The sequence below is a fragment of the Impatiens glandulifera genome, chromosome 4 (genome assembly GCF_907164915.1).
Source record: "Impatiens glandulifera chromosome 4, dImpGla2.1, whole genome shotgun sequence".
NCBI lineage: Eukaryota > Viridiplantae > Streptophyta > Magnoliopsida > Ericales > Balsaminaceae > Impatiens > Impatiens glandulifera.
Window position 1 is genome coordinate 40,131,849 of NC_061865.1, and position 14,044 is coordinate 40,145,892.

At 29.1% G+C, this 14,044-nt stretch overlaps 2 protein-coding genes across 2 annotated transcripts; one reads left to right on the plus strand and one right to left on the minus strand.

Annotated features, from left to right (window-relative positions):
• The first annotated feature begins 6,698 nt into the window (after positions 1-6,698).
• Positions 6,699-7,313, plus strand: LOC124935119. The gene has a single exon (XM_047475577.1). The coding sequence runs from the start codon at positions 6,699-6,701 to the stop codon at positions 7,311-7,313; it is 615 nt and encodes a 204-aa protein (XP_047331533.1).
• Positions 7,314-11,406: 4,093 nt separating this feature from the next.
• Positions 11,407-13,389, minus strand: LOC124936470 (small nuclear ribonucleoprotein E-like). Its single transcript, XM_047476972.1, has 6 exons — positions 13,254-13,389; positions 13,118-13,144; positions 12,959-13,021; positions 11,876-11,954; positions 11,743-11,788; positions 11,407-11,652 (listed from the first exon to the last, which is right to left on the minus strand). Exons 1-6 carry the CDS (start codon positions 13,293-13,295, stop codon positions 11,643-11,645), a joined length of 267 nt encoding a protein of 88 aa, XP_047332928.1. The 5' UTR covers positions 13,296-13,389; the 3' UTR covers positions 11,407-11,642.
• Between the last annotated feature and the right edge of the window lie 655 nt (positions 13,390-14,044).

Sequence of the window (14,044 nt, forward strand, 5' to 3'; positions counted from 1 at the left end):
TTTGTAAAAAATAAGTTTAATTTTAAACTTAATATTAACATATAATTTATACCATCGACACCCACTTAATCCCACAATTAACCATGACACACCTCTTATCTCTCATCAAACTCAACTACTAATCCCCCAATTGACCCTCATCTTATAACTTACATTTGTTCATATGTATCTTTATCCCTTCGGCAAACCACCCACTGACTATAAACATGTGACTCACACTTTTCATATACTTCTTTATCCATCAACAAACCACTCACCAATCTTAGTCGACCTCTTTTTTACTTCCACTTAAACAAATAAACAACTAATCTCAACTAATCATATACCTCTTATCCAACGTCAAACCAATCACTAACCACCACCCAACCTTCATCTCGGGACCTCACAATTTCAAATGCTCGTCAAACCAACCACTAATTCCGACCTCACACTCGACAAACTATCCGTCACCCGACCTCCATCTCGTGACCTCACACTTTCAAATACTCACCAAATCAACCATTATTTCTGACCTCACACTCGACAAATCACCCACCACCCAACTTCCATCTTGTGACCTCACACTTTCAAATGATCGCCAAACCAACCACTAATTCTGGCCTCACACTTTAGATATCTCGTAATCTTTGTTTAAAAGTTGCGCCACCAGATATTATAGTCAAGAATGTATCCCTAAAAATTTTAATTTGCATATTTTAGGATTCGAACTAGGTTTTAAGCATTAAATGAGAACACTTTAACCATTAGACCACTTGAGATTATTGAAATAATTTTATTATTTTGTGTGTATATATATTTAAATTATTGATAAAAAAAATTATATATTTTATATGATGAGTAAGAATATATATATATATATATATATATATATATATATAATTAATGAGAGAGAAAATAATTATTATTATTAATTATCATTTATAAAACTTTATATATATATTATAGTGTTATTATATATATATAATTATTGATAAGACAATATATATTTTATAAAATTAGTGATAAAAAAGTATATTTATAGTCACAAATGCATTTTGAAAAATTAAATTTGCATATTTTGAAATTTGAACCCTAATCTTAAGTATTAAATGTGAACACTTTAATCTCTAGACCATTTACGATTGTTGAAATAATTTTATTATTTTGTGTATATATACATATATATATATATATATATATTTTTTATATTTAATATTTATTATCAATTAGTTAATTTTATATTATTCAACAAATTATTTATTTTCATAAATAAAATATTATATATAAAAATATATGATGAGAGAAAAAATGTATGATAAAAGATAAAATGTATTTATATAAAATTAATAATGAAATATAATATAGTATAATATATATAATGTAACTACATTTAATGTATATATATATATAAAAAAAATTATATTATCGAAATATTATTGAATCGATAAAGTAATAATTTATTATTTTACATGTATAATAATAAAGTATAATTTTATTGAATATTTTTGAATTTCAAAATTCAAATTTTATATAGTAGTGTTCATTTATTGTATAAGTTGTTAAAGTATAATCAATTGTAAAATCTTTTTTTATTCATAAAGTCATTTAATATTTAAATGGTGTAATATCCTATGTTGTAAGATTATTTTCATTTCAAAATATTCATTTTCAAGTACATATATACAGTACATAATCTTCTACAACTCTTCTCTCTTCTTTCTTCTCTTCTACTATTTGTAAGATGAAGAAATCATTGAGGGTCTTAATTAGAGAAAACAATCAAGATGAAGACAATGAGGATGATAGTCGTGTTTTAGAGTATGTTTCTCGCAAAGAAGCAATTAGAGAAGTAATGAAACTTATTGGTTTTCTCTTACAATATGATAGAAACACTCCACAACTTCATAAAGCTTTACAAAAATGAGAGATGAGATTCAAATGGATATAAATTTTTCATACAAAACAGACAACGTTTGACTCATATTTCACTAAGGTACTCTGAATTATTAAAAAAAATATTATTACTTTATATAACGGTTGAGACATATATGCGCCAAAAAATTATATTACTTAATAAATTTATCGAAATTATTACTTTAGTTATTCGGCCCCAGTCGGTACTATAAGAATTTATTACTTTATCAATGTTATAATTTTATCGAATATTATTTTATCGAGAGTCTATTGTATATTTTTTTTCCGCTAATTATATGATATATATATTTTATTATTCATAAAATTTATATTTATATATAATATTATATAATTATTTTATTTATATATATATTTAGAAAAAATAAAAACAATTAAGAAAGGAAGAGTAAGAGAGGGAAATATATATATATATATATATATATATATATATATATATATATATATATATATATATATATATATATATATATATATATATATATATATATATATATATATTCAATTACCGTATGAGCCTCGAATTTGTGTCATTTTTGGTTTGAACTTGTAGATGAGTCATAGGAAGATCGAACTTTACATTTAACTAACTTTATAAGGATCGAAACCTCAAGTCTCTCGCTGAGCAAGCCTGGATAAAGAAGTAGGGAGCTACCTTAGCCAGCCCGTAGCTTCAAGCGAAAGAAGCCTGCATACCCACTCTTCTTTCCCCCTATCGCTAGAGGGCCTCGCCTTTGAAGTGAAGGCTATATTAGATTCATCACGCTGCCCATCATTAATCCTGCCACCCTGGTTCTTCCCAAAAAGTAAGTCGTCCTACTCATTATAGATCCTATTTTTTAACAATCTATAACTCCATCATTGTTGATGAAAATCAATCCACATGGACATGAAGAAGAGATAGGATCCCCTCCCCTCCCCTAACAGCACGTTCTATTATATGCATAAGTAAATTGCATTCATGGAATATCTCGTATAAATGTTTAATTAGATTATTAGAACATAAGGCTATGTCTTATGTGTCATTTTCTTGTACTTATTTTTATATTACCAAATCATTTATTTTTTCTACATAATTTAGATAATTTATATTTCTATCTTGCATCTCTCCAAATTCAAATTCTATGGCACTTTGAATTTGATGCCCGACGATGAGCCACCGTTCATTGAAGACGATGTGACCCTACTTTCGAAGCCTACAAAATACTTTGCCTTGCTGAATTCACTGAACTTGGCGACATTTTTCAGAGGAAGAGGAGGATTCGATAGCTGTGTTTTCCTCAACGGCGAAGCGACGTGGCAGGTTAGAATTTTAAAACTATATATATATATATATCAATAACAAATATGATGAGTAGTCCAGTTGGCATTTGATTGAAACTATAATGGGGAGGTTAGGTGATCAAACCCTGGCCTCTCCCTCATTTTTTTTTTATTTAAATTGATATATTATTTAGTTTTCTAAAATGATTTATATGTATTAATGATCTATAATTTTTTTTTCAAAATGTTTATTCACTTAATAATATATTTTTATCATGATTTTGTAATTTTATTTTTTTTTTCAAAATATCTATTCACTTAATAATATATTTTTAAATATGATTTTGTAATTTTATTATTATTTTCATATTTTATTTACTTTTTCCTATATTCTCATCTAATTAGTTTCACTCATTATACTTTCCTATTTTCCATATAGTTAGTTTTTTTATTTAAAATTTAATTAATTTAACTTTTAATATTTTTAAACTTAAATTTTTGTAAGTTTTAAATTTATAAATTTCTTTTTTAAATGAAATATTCTTATCTTTAATTAGATTTTATATATTTATTTTATTTTAGTAAGGATATTCATGGAACGATTTGATTAATGTTTTTATTTATTGCACGAACAATAATATAAAAAACTATAAAAAAATTACTGATAACATTTTTAATTTTATTTTAAACTGTTTTAAGTTTATGGGTGGGTCAACCCACAATCCGACCCAAATATTCAATTACTCAATATCATTATATATATATTTATATATATATATATATATATATATATATTAATTAGTTAAAAAGTTGAACTTATATTAATGTTAAAACGTCCCTTAAATTTAAAATATAAAGTCTTAGTAACCTAGTTGGTTAAAATGTTGTACTTGTTTTTGTTAGGTTGAAAGTTCGAAACATACCTCTAACATTCTTAATTTTATTTTTAACCGTTTTAAGTTTATGGACGGATCAACCACAATCCGACTCAAGTATCCAAATTAACCACAACTATCGACCCGACAATCCGGAAATTTTAAAAATTAAGCATCATTATATATATATATATATTAATAATATTTTTAGCCCAGTGAAAAAAATCCTGAATTCGCCCTTGATTTTCCTAATCTTCTACATGCATAGTAAACGAAGAGAGATGAAGTTCAAGTGAAGGCTTCTTTGCTTTTGCCTCAATGAATGATCAACCGATTCTGAAAGACCAAATTTCATTGGATTAATTTTCCTTAGCATCCCATAATGGCTTATATTTCTAATTATTACAAGCATTGTTGTGAAGCTGGTAAGAATTCACAAGCAAAGATCCTTCATTGCATTTTAATTCCCGAGATATTCCTATGGAATAATGTCATCAGTTCTTATGCAAAACTCAATCTTCTTACTGATGCACACCGAGTGTTCGATCAAATTCCATATTCAAATCTTTGCTCCTAGAAAACCATCATTTCTATATATTCCATGTCCGGCAAGCTGAGATGCGTGATATCTTTACTCGAATACTAGGAGAGATGGAGTTTCCTGTAACACAATTATATCTGGGATATGTGTCTTCCAGTTTGACTAGTACAAGCTCATGTTGAAAGACGATCCTGAATATTTGAATCGTATTACTTTCTTAACTATGATCATTTTATCATATAAACGAAGGTTCTATTGATTTGGGCAGATAGATAACAGATTCATGGGCAGATTGTGAGATGTGGGTTTGAATCGTATGTTTTCGTAGGCAATCCGCTGGTGGATATGTATGCAAAAGTTGGTTTAATAAATGATGGACAGATGGGTGTTAGATCCTTATTTATTTTTGAAGAAATTATGGATGGAGAGAGAATTTGTTGAGGGAGTGAGGGAGAGAAGTTTGATCAAATGACTCTCAACATTTTCAAAACTAACCTTACTAATTTCATTTTTTTATTTTTAATCTTTTTTTAAAAATTTGGACACTTTTACCTTTACTAACCTTTTTTCCCTCACTTTTTTTCCCATTTCCCCATATTCACTTTTGTCTTCATCCTCTCTCCGGGCCCCCGATCCCCAACCACCTGCAACGGTCCCCCTGCGACGCCGGAGGACAATGAGACCCAACAGCATCCGTGTACACCCGACCGACCTAACATCGCCTTCAAAATGGGTATGTTTCCCATTTCTTTAATTCCCATTTAGCTGAACACTAAATATGTTTGGTACGTTTGAAATGGTGTGTCATACGTTTGAAATGGTGTGTCATACGTTTGAAATGTTGTCAAAATGGATATGTTTACTGAACAACACACGCACTAGGACCCACGCACAACGACCACGCACCACGCACAACCCCCACGCACCACGCACCACTCCATGCCCCACGCACCACCCCCACGCACCACCCTCACGCACCACTCCCACTCCCCACCCCCATGCCCCACGCTCAACCCCCACGCTTACGCACAAGACCACGCCCCCATGCCCACGCACTCACCTCACGCTCAACCCCCACGCACCACCCCCACGCCCAACCCTCACGCACCACCCCCACCCCCACGCCCCATGCCCACCCCATGCCCACCCCACGCCCCACGCACAACCCCCACGCCCACGCACTCACCCCACGCTCAATCCCTAAATACTACATATGACGAATTAACTGACATTGTCTATGATGCTATTAGTCTGGACAAATTGAGATATGATTTAGTGTTCAAAGTCAAGTATACTTTGGTTTTGAAAACTGCTCCTCCTACTAATATCTGATATGATAGAGATGTGAGGTTCAATGTAAAAGAAATTTTGACTTCACCACACGAGCTTCGCACTCCTTTGTGTGTCTCTTTAGTAGAGAAATCACTACCTTCACACCCAACTGATGAAATCCAAAGAGAGGAGGTTCCCGAATTCCCTATATTTGAGTAGGATGTCTTACAAAGTCAAAATGAGATACACCATGCAGAAGATGAAGAACAACAAGTCACATGTTTGCATTCGAGTGAATTGGTTGCTAGTACCCCTCCTTTTGCACCCCGGCCAACCATCAACACTTCCCCTATGAGGAAAATATCCAGCCATATTGAATTGCTTGATTCATTTGAACCAATCTAGGTTGAAACACATGCTCAATTAACCCTTGAAAACGGATTGGAAGTGGGTACGTTTTTTGAGAACAAAAAAGAACTTCAATTGAGGGTGCATAGATATGCGATGGCTAATCATTTTGAATTCAAAGTCGAAAAATCAACAAAAGATCTTTGGTTTGTGAAATGTGTGAATGAGGACTGCAAGTGGAGATTGCGTGCTGTGAAAGGAAAATTCCAGCAGATGTTTGAGATTCGAAAATTAGTAAATGAACACGCATACTCAATTTTGACGAGGCAAAAGAATGTGAGGCAAGCACCAGCATGGGTAATTGCGGAGTGCATCAAACGTAAATACATAGACCATCACCATGACCGCATGCCTAAGAAAATAATGGAAGACAACAGACAAATTATGGGTTTAAATTGACCTATAATAAGGCTTAGAGGTCTAGAGAAATGGCCTTAATGGCGGTGCGAGGAACAGTGGAGGAATCCTATGGAAAATTATCATCATACCTATTCATGTTGGCGAAGATTAACCCAGGTACCATAACTGACATTCAGACGGATGAGCATGGCCACTTCAGGTGTATGTTCATGTCCCTAGGCTTCTCAATCAGAGGTTTCAGGTATTGTCATTCAGTATTGTGCGTCGATGCCAATTTTCTTAAACACAAGATTGGATGTCAATTATTGGTTGCGATTGCATTAGATGCAAATGAACAACTATATCTCGTTGCTTTTGGCGTCGTTGATTCGGAGAATAATAACTCTTGGACATATTTCATGCAACAACTAAGAGTGGCAATTGGAGTAGTCCTGGATCTCGTCTTCGTATTTGATAGACACCCAAGTATTGTCAATGACTTGTCCTCTGTTTTTCCAGAAGCGCATCACGCTGCATGCACATACCACATCAAAATGAATATTATGGCCAAATTTAAAACCGATAATTGCCACGATGAGTTTGACATGGCTTCACGCGCATATACAGTGTCACAGTTCCATCACCATTTTGATAAGATCAAGACTAAGGACCCTCAAATTGCTGCCTATCTAGAACAAATATGAGTGGAGACAATGGCGAATCCAGGATTTTTTTTTTCACTGGGCTGAAAATATTATTAATATATATATATATATATTAATATATATATATAATGATGCTTAATTTTTAAAGTGTTCGGATTGTCGGGTCGAGAGTTGTGGTTAATTTAGATACTTGAGTCGGATTGTGGTTGATCCGTCCATAAACTTAAAACGGTTTAAAATAAAATTAAAAATGCTTGAGGTATGTTTTGAACTTTCAACCTAACAAAAACAAGTACAACCTTTTAACCAACTAGGTTACTAAGACTTTATATTTTAAATTTAAGGGACGTTTTAACATTAATATAAGTTCAACTTTTTAATTAATTAATATATATATATATATATATAATGATGTTGAGTAATTGAATACTTGGGTCGGATTGTGGGTTGACCCACCCATAAACTTAAAACAGTTTAAAATAAAATTAAAAATGTTATCCGTAATTTTTTTCATAGTTTTTTATATTATTGTTTGTGCAATAAATAAAAACATTAATCAAATCGTTCCATAAATATCCTTACTAAAATAAAATAAATATATAAAATCTAATTAAAGATAAGAATATTTCATTTAAAAAAGAAATTTATAAATTTAAAACTTAAAAAAAATTAAATTTAAAAATATAAAAAGTTAAATTAATTAAATTTTAAATAAAAAACTAACTATATAGAAAATATGAAAGTATAATGAGTGAAACTAATTAGAACTAATTAGAATATAGGAAAAATTAAATAAAATATGAAAATAATAATAAAATTATAAAATCATGATAAAAATATATTATTAAGTGAATAGACATTAAGAAATAAAATTATATATCATTAATACATATAAATCATTTTAGAAAACTAAATAATATATTAATTTATATAATATTTTAAATGTATAATTATGAATTATACTATGTTTTAAAATATAACAAAAAAAAATTATAATAATTAATAAAAAAAAATGAGGGATCAAATCGTTCCATAAATATCCTTACTAAAATAAAATAAATATATAAAATCTAATTAAAGATAAGAATATTTCATTTAAAAAAGAAATTTATAAATTTAAAACTTAAAAAAAATTAAATTTAAAAATATAAAAAGTTAAATTAATTAAATTTTAAATAAAAAACTAACTATATAGAAAATATGAAAGTATAATGAGTGAAACTAATTAGAACTAATTAGAATATAGGAAAAATTAAATAAAATATGAAAATAATAATAAAATTATAAAATCATGATAAAAATATATTATTAAGTGAATAGACATTAAGAAATAAAATTATATATCATTAATACATATAAATCATTTTAGAAAACTAAATAATATATTAATTTATATAATATTTTAAATGTATAATTATGAATTATACTATGTTTTAAAATATAACAAAAAAAAAATTATAATAATTAATAAAAAAAAATGAGGGAGAGGCCAAGGTTTGATCACCTGATCTCACCATTATAATTTCAAACAAATGCCAACTGGACTACTCATCATATTTGTTATTCATATACATATACATCTACATTGTTTTAAAATTCTAACCTGGGCTAGAGCCCACCGCAGCCCGCCACGTCGCTCCGCTGTTGAATGGAGAGATGGAGTCGTGCCTTTTTTCCTGGTTCGCAATACAATCAAATGACAAGCAATTACGCTGAGAGCTTTAATAGTCAATGCAGGGATGCTAGAAAATATCCCATATCGACAATGGCTGAGTATTTATGATTAACACTACTAGAATGGTTTCATAATAGAAGAGAAAAAGTTTCCAACCACACAGAACATTTATCTCCATCATATGAAAAGTTCTTACGTGAACAAGCCGAGAAGGCCAGATTTTACAACGTTGATCCGCTTAACAGATACAAGTTTCATGTGAACGACGATGAAAATGATTTTCAAGTTGACTTCCAAACTTGAACTTGTACTTGTAGAGTATTTAATATATCTGGTCTTTCTTGTAAACATGCCCTTGCTGCTGTTCATTCCCAGAAAACTATTCTCCATGAATACTGCTAAAGGTTAGAGAATGATTGATGTTTACTTTTAAGATTGAATTTATATGACTTAAATATTATTTTTTAGGGTTTTTACAACTCAAGCGTGGTGCGTGGCATATGAGGAGACAATTTATCCAGTTTGCAATGAAGGTTCTTGGGATATTCTAGAAAATATCAAGGAACGAGTTTGCCTAAAACCGCCCGTCATGGTTAAAAAGAATCGGACAACAACAAAGCGTAGGCCATCACAAGGTGAGTCTCGTAAGGAACAGAGAGGGTGCAACTCATGTGGCGGTCGAGGCCATAACATGGCAATTTGTCTTTTAGAACCTTCATTATTAATTTTTTCAGAAGTTTGCCTAAAAGTTGAAGAAGCGATTTGTTTCAAAAATTAATTTGATGGCGAATAGTGAGCAATCGAAGTAATTAGAGGACTCCCAGATAATTTGCCCTAAGGTTAATAATGCATAATTAAAAAATAATTTAGATAATATATATGAGTGATAAGAAGAGATTTTAATAATATATTTTTTTTAGTATTAAAATTATTAATTATATATATATATAATATATATATATATATTAAAGTGCATAAAATATAATAAATATTTGTTATTTTAATTTATAATATTCCTATATAGGTATATTTTAAAATCTATATAAATTAGAAACAAATTTAAAAATGTATTTAAATAAATATATTTCAAATTTTTAAAGTGATCGAAATTTATTTATTTATTATTATAAAAATAAGACATTATATACTTGAAATAATATTTTAGAATTAATGAAAAAAATTAAAAATAAAAATGTTAATTTTTATATTAATTTTTTTTAATATTTTTAATAAATGTTAATTCTTACGAGATTGATAATTATATACTTGATGAGTTTATTCCCATTAAATTTAAATTGAATTTAATTTTATAAATTAAAATAATTCAAAATTTTAATAATATTATTTTTGTTTAAAATATTTATATATAAATAATATTTTATTTATAACTAATGTTCTTTAAAATTTTATCCATTTTGTAATAAATTTTAGTTTTAAATAAATTGATATACCTCTTATCATTATTTTTTAATGGTTAAGATCTAAAGACTAGATCAATAATCATGAAAACATGAGTAACTGTGCTGAGTTATGAGTTTTTAAGATTTACTAATCATTATTCTAAAAAAATGTTAATCAATTATTTTGTATTAAATATATACTTTTGTCTATTTACATATTCTATTATTTGATTGGTATTTGCTATTCAATCTGTTTTGACATATATAACAAATTTTGTATAACTCATTCAATTTTCATTTAGAATTAAATTGTATTAATATTATCCTACCAAAATAATAATAATAAATAAACAAACAAATGCTACATCAAATTTGCTCACATCTAAGTCATTCATTCTCCTTTCATTTAATTCAACTCTTATCTTATTTAGAGACTTATGAAAAAAATAAAACCTCTATTGTAAAAAAAAAAAAAGGGTAAATAACTCCACAAAGATAGAAAAGTGTTAAAAATCGATTTAAAATAACAAAATATCACAAGTTCGAGGTTAACTGAAAGCATTAGTCCAGAAAATATAATTTTCAATTCCCCAATTTTTGTTGTTTGTGAGTTTGAGGAAGATAAGGTCTATTTGATCTTTTTCCTTTTTCTTCTATTTGACTACCATTTTAATGATTCATCTATTATCCCAAAAAATAATTTTATTTAAATATACATATAATATAACAAAAAAAAAAACTGAAATACTTCATTGTAAGGAATCCTAAACAAAAAGAGAGAAATGATTGGTAGATTAAATATTAAATCATATGACTAATAATTATATTAATTCAAACAATGCACATTATATTTCATTTTCTTACTTTTCACACACATAGTTGAAAGTACTCTAGATATTATTTTTTTGTAGAAGAAAAGAGTAAGAAGTGAAAAATAATAGTTGATATTAAAAAGAAAATAAACAATTGATAGCATATGGCGCACATAAAACTTGTTAAAATCATTGTTAAAATACAAAACTTATGGGGAGTCATTAAGATCAATTTAAAAAAGCACATGAACAAATATTGCCAATTTTATGAAGACAAGTAAAAGGGTACAGATGTTTAAAAACCAGGAAGCCAATTCATCATTCGAAACTGTTTTCAACATTGTTTCATTCTTTCATCTGATAACAAATACACATAAAACATCAAATGAAACTGCTGGTCTCTGCTAGATAACAACTCTTCTTCACTTAATTGAACCTAAAAAAATTATATTTTGATCCAAGCAAACCATGAAATGAAATCTCACTTTCCCCTGAGAAAGAAAGCCAATGAGTGTCATCAGATGTAATAAACTCACTTACAAAAATGTACACAAGGAACAAAGAGTTAATGGCGAACTTACGTGCTCATCATGAGGGTGATATTATCTCCTTTAAGAAGGATCCTCCCTAAAACACAAGAGAAAGATCAGCATAAACTGGATGAGTGGAAGCAAAACACAAATAAGTAATATAACTTGCAAGTAAATGACCCACCAAGAGGCTTTTTGATCTTCTTCTTTACATTGACCTCCTCAGCTTCATCCAAAACCAAATTCATATACTCATCGAATCCCTATTTTAGGAAAAAGAAAGCCACTTAGTACTATTTCAATACATTATAACCGATGTGGATAGTACTACTTGACATATACTGTTTCCCTTGCCACAATAGCATAAACAACTCATGTTTCATCTGATTTTATTTGAACAACCAGCTGATTATTTTAAATAACCTTGTTTGGTGTAATTAGAAATGGGTAATTTGAGTAAAATGACAAAATATTCTTATTATTTAATATTTTTCAATGTTGTTAAGATAAAGTGAGTGTATTTTGGTATTTGGCTGATAATTAAATTGACGTGATAGTATAGATTGAAAGGCGAGTTATTTGAAAATAATCTCAAATAATCCACTTCAATCAAGGCTATAGTTCAATCTGAAAAAAGTTCATAAAGTGGAAGTTCTTAAACACATGATCAGATTCAAATAACAACCACTACTACTAAAGAGCTAGTATATACATTTTGATGAAGATTGATGAATGAAATCCTAGACTTTCCTCAATTTTTCATGCATTCCATTTTCCATATTTGAATGCAATGTGAAATCATATAATACTACTTCACATCCTCAATCTTCTACAACATAACTAATATAACCAATTCAACCTGACACAATAGTTTAATCAACAACGTTCTGATCATGTGTTTAAAACTTGGAAGTGAGATTGTTCTATTAATACAAACTAAACTCTTGAAATATATATGTATCAATACAGTAAATAGCATCAGAAAGCAATGCAGCGTTGTGCAAGCATAACAATGACACTAAATTGCACATTGCATTACATAGTTCTGTCAAAACGTTAATCATTGATGTAACTTTCCTAACCACATGACAAATGTAGAAAAAATTCTTTGTAGATACACTTCTTATGTTATCCTTTAAAAGTAAGCTCCAGGAGATAGTGAATATTGAGAAAACATGAAACAGGTAAAAGAATAATAAATCTTTCAAAATCTAGTTACAAACTAGACGTGTGTGTGTGAGAGAGAGAGCATGAGACAGATACATACTATAATACGCCCTTCAATCCTCAAGTCCTTCTGCTCAAAAAGCCATATCTGGATACGGGCTTTCTGCGTCAGTTTAAACAGAAAGAATCAGAAGCCAGTCATCTTAACAAGATAAATAAGAAACTAAATTATCAAGAAATAACAAAGTGAAGCACTTACACTTTGAAGAAACCTGAAAATGAGATTCTGAATCCATGAATCACCAATTTTGACAAATAAAGAAACATGTATCAGTAAAGAATTAGAGTTGGTAAACGGATGCAGAAACGTAAAAAGATACAGAATTGGAAGATACAATGGGTTGTGTCATGATTCTCTGAACTTTGGTGGACGCCATGGCTGTTGATTTCTGAGTTCCGATGCGAGAGAGAAACTGAGAAAGAGAACACGCCTCTTTTGTAAACCCTAACAAAAATGAAGTTCAATTCCTTTGACGCGGAGAAAGTACAGATTAACCCTTCAACTTTAATAGAGATATCAAAGTTGAATCCTCAAAATGGGGCTCTAACTTTTTGACATTTTCCGATTTGAGCTTAAATTTGTAAAATCAACTATAAGAGGTTGAAATTACAATTATAATTTTTTTTTAATAAGACGGAACCTCCGTCTTTAATGGATCCGTCAATTTAGTTCCCAGCAGGGCGACCCTAGGTAAGCCCGGCAAACCCTAGGGGCAATGGAAACTCACTCCCCAGATAAACCCATTTATTAAAAATAATAAGATTTTAATTAAATATATTATAATTATAAATATAAAATATTGTAGTCTAGTGGTTTTAGATAAAACTTAAACCTTCATTTAGTTATGAGTTTAAACTTCATCAAAAATTATTTTTTATTAAATTTTTTAACTCGACCTAAGGCAACAAAAAAAATATCGAGTTTTTGGCCGACAAAACTCGGGACCGACTCTGGTTCAGCAATTTATTTTTTAATCCAACTAATATGTCATTCTTTTATATTATTAAAAAAAATAATTAATCTTAACTTTCAAATACATACATTATGTTTTGAAAATAAGTGTGTTTTGAAAATAAGTGTATTGGCTTCAACCAAATATTAATTTTTTAGGGTTGGTGTGAGTAT

Coding starts and splice junctions, on each gene's coding strand:
- LOC124936470 (XM_047476972.1), bottom strand. CDS start 13,295: ATGGCGTCCACCAAAGTTCAGAGAATCATGACACAACCCATT. Junction 13,022..13,117: donor TTTTCAGGTTTCTTCAAAGT/GTAAGTGCTTCA, acceptor AAACTGACGCAG/AAAGCCCGTATCCAGATATG. Junction 11,955..12,958: donor GGATTGAAGGGCGTATTATA/GTATGTATCTGT, acceptor TTCCTAAAATAG/GGATTCGATGAGTATATGAA.
- LOC124935119 (XM_047475577.1), top strand. CDS start 6,699: ATGGCCTTAATGGCGGTGCGAGGAACAGTGGAGGAATCCTATGGAAAA.